Source organism: Tachysurus vachellii, chromosome 23 (assembly GCF_030014155.1).
Source record: "Tachysurus vachellii isolate PV-2020 chromosome 23, HZAU_Pvac_v1, whole genome shotgun sequence".
NCBI classification, from domain to species: Eukaryota; Metazoa; Chordata; class Actinopteri; order Siluriformes; family Bagridae; genus Tachysurus; species Tachysurus vachellii.
Window position 1 is genome coordinate 15,434,838 of NC_083482.1, and position 8,067 is coordinate 15,442,904.

The following is an 8,067-nucleotide window of genomic DNA, read 5'->3' on the forward strand; positions in this document are numbered from 1 at the left end:
AACATGAAATTGACCAAATTTGGACATACGAGGTTTCCGCCCGACAGCCCGATATGGAATATGTCTAATTCTTTTGTGGTGCATTCATTTAACTTCTACACTGACAAATTAGTACCGATCTAAAAGTGTCCTATTAAAGTGACCGTAATGTATATACGATGTATAGATCTCTCATACGGTACTCTGAACCTGATCCACACAGCGTCACTCTGGACCTCCAGCACACCTCCATCCTGTGAGAGCATGCATGTGACCGGTCCAGCTGTCTGGCCCATAATCATCCTGGTGAACATGTCGTCCTCGGATTTCCGCCGGTGCCTCCAGCTCTTTGGCCAGGAACCGTCCTTCACCTCCGACCAGCTCTTGCTGCTTCTCCACAAAACCAAAGAGGTAACTGATTTTACTGAACTGCATTCATATAATCCTTCCATCTTAAACATTCCTAGGTCATCTCCTCTCTTTAATGCCGGTCTCTTATATCGGTTTTTTGATGCTAAAGTGAGATTGTGTGTGAGATTCCATTGTAAGGTGTTTGCTTGCAGGTATACGGAGTTGTTTCTTCTTTTACGCCTTCTGTCATCGCTCAGTTGGGTCGCACTGCAACGCAGCTCTCGCTGGAGGAACTGGGGTCACTCAAACTGTCGGAAATTCTCTCCATCGCACCTTTAGGAGCCGTTAGCACCTGGACCAGAAAGCAGGTATTAGCCAGTGCTAATGTCACAACACCATGCCGGTTTATCTGTGTATTAGTCAAAATATTGTCATTTTATCCACATAGAGCTGACAGAGTACATAGTGAGATGACCACTATTGACCGTGGTGCTTCATAAAATGACATGAAGTTACATAAAACAACACAGATTTAAGGAGTTGAGCAAGGCACCTAGACTAGCTACTGTAGTTAAAAAAAGTGCATTTCTTCAAACAGCAAAAATTATTATTTATTTAATAATTAAATAATAATTCTTAGAAATCCTTAAAATAATAATTCTTGTTCATTTGTTTTATTAATTATTATTATTATTTTATAATTTTATATTTAATAAAAATCTTTAGTTACATATCCATTATAGAAATTTAATTTAATCTTCATGTTGTCCCTGGGTCTTTTTGACCCCGCTGGAAGAATTTAATGTGTCATAACTTTGGTTTACTTCCACATATTTGCCTGAAATTTACCAGGATTGTTCCAAATTATGAACTTTGCAAGCAAAATTAATTTTGTCTATTTTTGTTGAACTATGTGTTCAGAACAGTATATACTACGCGTTCGTGATCCTCTTGGGTCATTTTGACTCGGCCACATTTAGTGGGGCAATAGATCACACTTTTGTCCACTAACACACGCACCCAAAACACACACTCACACCCCACAAACACACACACATGCACACACACATAAACACACACACAAATTGGGCATTGCATTTCATTAGGCCTCCAGAAAAAAAAAAAAGCCAAACATTTGTAAATATTTCACACTTTTGATATGCCTTTGCCTAGCAGAGGGTAAAATATGATCTACCGAAATGATGCTACACACACATGCGCGCACACACACACACAAGCATTGGGCATTGCAATTCATTAGGCCTCCAGAGAAAACAAAAGCTACTCATTTGTAAATATTTCACACTTGTCAGATGCATTTGTCCAGCTGGGGGCAAAATCTGATCTACCAAGAAGTTTCACACACACACACACACACACACACACACACACACACACACACACACAGTCAAACACTGTTCAAAGCATTGGACATTGCATTTCAGTTGGCCTCTAGACAAAACAAAGGCTACGTATTTTCAAACATTTCACACACACGCACGCACACGCACACACACATACACACATTCATATTTCTATAAAGAAGTTCAAAAATAAAATACAATTTATTTATTTATTACAGGGATAATACATATTAATAAACATTTCTGTCAATATGCCAGAGTTAGTCAGATGGCTATTTTTCATTATTTTCCTTTTTTTATTATTATTATGCAAGACTTAGTTAAGTCAGCACACCCTCACTATAAAATACGACACACTGTGTTCCTGTGTTATTACAAAGAAATAAAAACAGCCCAATAGCACGTTATATTATTCTGAAACATTTCACTTTTTCAAATCTCCTGGTGCTTCAGTTTATTTCCTGTACACTTTTCACATTGTCTCTTTTTTTAATATCAAAAGCTCTTTTCTTTCTTTATTAAGCCCTCTAATGCTTGGCCTGTCTGTCAGTTAGGAGTTTTGTTCTCCACCGTGCTGAATGTCACCAAACAAACCCCACGTCAGCTGAATTCCAGCTCTTTAGTGGCTCTGGGACACATCGTTTGTGGGATCGAAGCTTCCACCATCCAAACACTCAACCCTGTAGAGTTCAGGTAAGACGATTTAATAAACGAGTTATTCTTAATCAGATTTATTTACTGGTTGTTATTTACTACTATGTTCAATTCCTGAAGCACTCTCAGGAGACATGTCTGCTCTTATTGTACATCACTTATGCTTTAGAAGGTGTAGCAGACAGGAACGAAAAAAAACAACACAAAAGAAAGTACGTTAAAGAATCAGTCGTAATAGCTGCAATACTCTAGTTAATAATAATTAGAGATGATACTCGATAACCAGCGTAAAACTGTGGATTGGATTGATTTGGTTGTTGGTGCTGGTGATGTAGGTGTGTTGTTAGGGGGCCAAGCACCAAGCACTCGGTAGCTATATTCAGGACCACAATAAATAAACATATAAGGAAACTAATTAGTCTAAGTATAGTACAAATGGTACAGCGTACATACAATGAACATATAACCAGGTAAATTATGAATAAGTTGTAGTATATCCGTGTTGTTGTTGTTGTTTGTATCATCAGTAAGGCTGCGATGTGGCTCGGCCGTCTGAACCTGTCGTGTTCTGAGGATCAGCTGCTGGCCGTCATCTCTCTGCTCAGCAACAGTCTGGTGTTTGGAACCGTGAGCACGTGGGGTCCGGAGGTGTTTATCGAGATCGGAGCATTCGCTGGTAAGAAATAATGACGTTAAAACTAAAGCAAGAATAAAGAATGTCAGTACAAAGAGGACGTGATACGTTTATAACTTCACGCTACGTACAAATGACCACATTCCTCATTTCCACAAGTTATTTTCTTATGTTCATTCTTCTTTCATTTGAACCCACAGCTTTTGTGTGTTTGATCTTTTTAATTGTTGTTTCATATAATGTTTGAATAATTCTCTTTTCTTGTCTCACTTCTATACAGCTGGAATTCCTGACATGGCCATGTCCGCCCTGGTGAAGGAGCAGATAGAAGGAATCACTCCGCTCGCCATCTCGCTCATTACACCCAAAAAGTTTGCAGTGAGTGTCTCCAGGGCTTTTAAAGTCTTCAGACATCATCTGACTCACAAGCTTCATATTTAACCAGATTCATAAAAGTTAAACTTTCTAATTGGTTGAGATACAAGTTTACCATTTTTGAGCACGTGTTGGACAAAAGTAAGAAAATCCTGTACTTGGGTTAAAGATCGTATTAAACCTTGGTTATTAAACCTTGATTTTAACTTTCTAGAAATAATTAAATATATAATCCTACTTCTGAGTGATCAGTGACTATGAGGGGAAAATAGTAGGATATTTTCAAGGCATGTTACGAAAAATGAGATAAACATACGTTCCTCTGGATGAGACTACATATATAACATAACTTTGGAATGTAATGGAGTTACATGAAGTATGAAGTATATATTTTGATAAAGTACAGACACTTTAAAGTACTTGTGTCCAGATTAGATGTACGTTGTTTCCGTCCACTAAATTATGTTATAAACACACGACACGTTCAGTAAAACACAGAGCGTGCCGTTCTGTCCTCACCTGCAGGTGGTGTTTAGTCAGGAGCAGATCAGCATGTTCAGCTACGAGCAGGCAGCCTCGGTGACCACGGCCCAGCGTTCAGCTCTCAGCTCTGTACAGCAGACTGCTCTGTCCATGGTGCTCAACCCAATCGAGGACAAACCCGTAGATTTCAGAGGTACACTACATGGTGTGTTTGTGTGTGTGTGTGTGTGTGTGTGTCTGCTTTATACCACTAAACACTTTATTTACTTTAAAGGTGGGGTCTCCGTTGTTTGAAAGCCAATGTTGACATTTGAAATCACCAAAACAAACACGCCCCTAACCCAAATGGGTCCCACCCCTGTACTGATAGCTCCGCCCCACACATACACCAGACAAGTATAACCAAAGTATAACCCAGACAAGTATTATGGCGGAACCTGTTGGGGCAGCTGACCGAGGGGATATTTTTATCAATAAATGAACACAATGAGTAATACTATGATAATACAAATGTGTTTTTGTAGTACTGTGTGTTGTACCGTGAAAGGTTTATCTCCGTTTCACGCGGAAGACGTTCAGTTCTCTCCAGCGCTGGAAAGCTGAACCTATATTAACACGTCCTACTTCTTGCCTTATCATAAGCTTTTCTTCTCTTTCTTTCTTTGTTTTTATCCTCCATGTCAATGCTAAAACCGCTTTCTGCTAATGTCACACATGCGCACTGAACACTCTCTACGCCCATATTGACAAGACACGCCCCTTTCTTCTCATTGGCTACACGTTAGTTTTGTTTTTGTTTTGTTTGGTGGCCCAACGCAGTTTTCTGAAGCATTTCTCAAACAACGGAGACCCCACCTTTAACACTAACACAGATAAACTTATTTTTCCATGTCTGTGTCCACAGGCAGGTCATTAGGAGTAACAGCTGAAGTCTGCCCCTTCTGCCATGTCTGCAGTGTGCTGGTCTTCGTCCTCACACTCCTCCTCAACAGCTGTACATGATAAAAAAAAATACTTTACGAAGCCTGTGCAATATACTGTATATGATTTAATAACAGCACTTTAATTTGATCAATGTATAATTGAGGATTTTACTCTATATGTTTGCATCACAGGTTAGGTTTAGTGTTTATTTTATTTGTTCATTCATTTATTTATTCTCAGAATTATTTATCTTCCTATTTATAGCTGTGCATGTTTATGTTTCATTACTTTGTTGCTTTGTGCCTTTATATAAATTATATTTTTTCTTTATTAACCTCTTATTTAATTATTTTCCTCAAGTCCAGCTTGTAAAAATGAGAGGTAATTAATTTACATTTACTTTTAAACTTCAAATCGTTTTTGATTTTGTTACCGATATAATCTATGAGATTTGATTAAAGGCTTTACAGTATTTAGTGCAGCTGAGATGCTTCTGGCTTTGATTTTTCTCTGAATTTACATTAAAGTGAGGTTACATGTCATTTAATTGAATTAATATGATTTAATGTGCGTCATGTTCAAGCTACTGAAATATCTCTATATTCCCGGATAAATCAAAACAAGATATAAGTCATAAAATAATTCATCTCAATTTAAGTCTTTAAAGGAAATATGACAGGATTGATCATTTATTTACTTTTATTTAACACCCAAACACACTATAAGGAATAAAGTGATATTCCACCTAAATATAATAATAATAATAATAATAATAAGAAGAAGAAGAAGAAGAAGAAGAAGAGGAAGAAGAAGAGGAAGAAGAAGAAATAACAGAAGAGCACAAAACAGAAGCATTATGTAGGTGTATAATACAAAACATTTTATCGTCCCAGCTTTTTTTAATTTTAAATTTTTTTTTTTTGTTTTTCCATTTGTACTTTTGAAATTGTGTGTAGCTCTGTGAAGTCACTTAAATAGGAACATCTGTACAACATCTGGCAGCAGCACAATCCATAAAATCCATATTTTTTGTATTTTATTTTTTTTACATTTGAAAATAGATAAAAAAAAAAACATTTGCTTGTCACATATACAATACAGTGAAATTATTTCTTCTTATATCCCAAATTTTAAGCACAGGGTCAGGGCACAGGGTCTGAGCTCAGAGCGCAGGGTCAGAGCACAGGATCTGGGCTCTGAGCGCAGGGTCTGGGCACAGGGTCTGAGCACTGAGCACAGGGTCTGAGCACAGGGTCTGAGCACTGAGCGCAGGGTCAGAGTGCAGGGTCTGAACACTGAGCGAGGGTCTGAGCGCAGGGTCTGGGCACTGAGCGCAGGGTCAGAGCGCAGGGTCTGAACACTGAGCGAGGGTCTGAGTGCAGGGTCTGGGCACAGGGTATGGGCACTGAGCACAGGGTCAGAGCACAGGGTCAGCAATGATACAGCGCCCCAGAGCAGGGAGGATTGAGGGCCTGGGGCTTGAACCCCAATTCTCTGATCAACTAACAAAAGCCTTAACCACTTGAGACACCCCTTCCCCAGATGCCTCGTTTTCGTGAAGCTGAGTCAGCTAGAATTCTTGCGAAATATAATTCTCCGGAGCGCGTTCACGGGTCACACGTGGGCAGAGAGAGACACTGGAGGGGGAGCGCGCGTTCTACAGCTACCTCGTCATCAGCAGTGCACGCTAGGAATCGTGAGCGCGCGTTCTACAGCTACCCCGTCATCAGCACTGCACGCTAGGAATCGTGAACGCGCTCAGGAGAAGCTCAGTGGCGCGCACATGCGTTCCTTCAGCTAGCTGTTTTAGGAGTGTGATAAACTCGCACATATCACAAAATGGCGGATTCCGATTCTTGGGGTAAGATGGGGTGTAGTTTATGTATAGACCGGTTACATTTTAAGGTAAGTTCTGAAGGTGGGTTAAAGTTTCAAGTGTGTGTGTGTGTGTGTAGACGCGGACAACTTCGAGGCGGATGAACCGATAAAAAGGCCGACCGGGCTGCAGGACCGATGGGAGGGAGAAGACGAGGAAGACGACGTCAAGGTAACAAAAACTCAGCGATTAAATATCACAACTTCATTCCAGATGTTTTAGCCACTCAGCTAACTAGCTAGCACAGTGCTAATGGCTAAGCTATGCTAACTAGCTAGCACAGAGCTAATGGCTAAGCTATGCTGTACTAGCTAGCTTTCGGCCGGCACGAGACTTTAGCCGTTAGCTGAAATAGCGGTTTTCCCACAGCTTGTGGTGTTGTTTTTGTCCTTAGCTTACACACCGACACCGGGTCGTTATCATTACCACAGATGTTATAAGACAACACACCGTTTTATTTAGCACACACACTTAAACACTACTCTTGTGACACACCGGGTAACGCTGTCCTAGCCGTTTACCTCATGTTAGCATTAGCAATGATAGCAACAGCTACTTATGTGTCCGTGTCTGATCTACAATACTGTAAACTGTTCGGGTCTGATCTACAACACTGTACACTTATGACTCTAACACGCTTTTAAACACGCAGCTCGGGCCTTTCCGTGTCAGATCGTGTTGTTAAACGCGTCGCTTTTTTATTTTGTCGTCAACGAACAGCTTCCTGGGTGTAAATTTGTGACACGACGTGATGTTTGATTGCGCCAGCTGGGAAAGTTCGTGTTTTATTTGACGTCAGCGTGACGGGGGGTCATATGAAGTGTAACGAGGCTCTGAGTCATGCTGCGGTGTGCAACAGCTGCCTCTAGAACTGTTCTAGAGTCTCATGGAACTCTCTGGAAGTCCCCGAGTCTAACGCCTATTGATGTGTGCTGAAAACACTGAGAACTGATAGCATTGTATAAATGTCTTTGTGGCTAGAAGTGCTGATAGAAACAGGGAAGGGTTCTGGATTAATTTGGAACTTGTTGAGCCAAAAGGATTTGTTCTAGAGTCGTTTAGAAGAACAGAAAGAAACATATGGGAGGCTTATGGATTAACTTTAAACCTGAAGTTTCCCTCGGTCCACTTTGAATTGATCGAACTTTTATAGGAGCGTTTTTTTGGATTCGGTTAGAACTTAGAGAAACATATGGAAGGGTTCCAGGTTCACTTAGAACTTTTCGAAACATATGGAAGGGTTCCAGGTTCACTTAGAACTTAGAGAAACATATGGAAGGGTTCCAGGTTCATTTAGAACTTTTCGAAACATATGGAAGGGTTCCAGGTTCACTTAGAACTTAGAGAAACATATGGAAGGGTTCCAGGTTCACTTAGAACTTTTCGAAACATATGGAAGGGTTCCAGGTTCACTTAGAACTTAGAGA

At 40.2% G+C, this 8,067-nt stretch overlaps 1 protein-coding gene across 2 annotated transcripts in view; it reads left to right on the forward strand.

Annotated features, from left to right (window-relative positions):
- The first annotated feature begins 6,464 nt into the window (after nt 1-6,464).
- The window catches only part of eif3jb (eukaryotic translation initiation factor 3, subunit Jb), a 9,532-nt gene continuing 7,929 nt past the window's right edge, over nt 6,465-8,067 (forward strand). The window contains exons 1-2 of one of the 2 annotated variants that reach the window (XM_060859064.1): nt 6,465-6,625; nt 6,720-6,811. In XM_060859064.1, coding sequence (XP_060715047.1) covers nt 6,604-6,625; nt 6,720-6,811 — 114 coding nt within the window. In that variant the 5' untranslated portion in view covers nt 6,465-6,603. The remainder of the gene's footprint in view (nt 6,626-6,719; nt 6,812-8,067) is intronic. The other variant, XM_060859065.1, reaches the window with a different exon arrangement.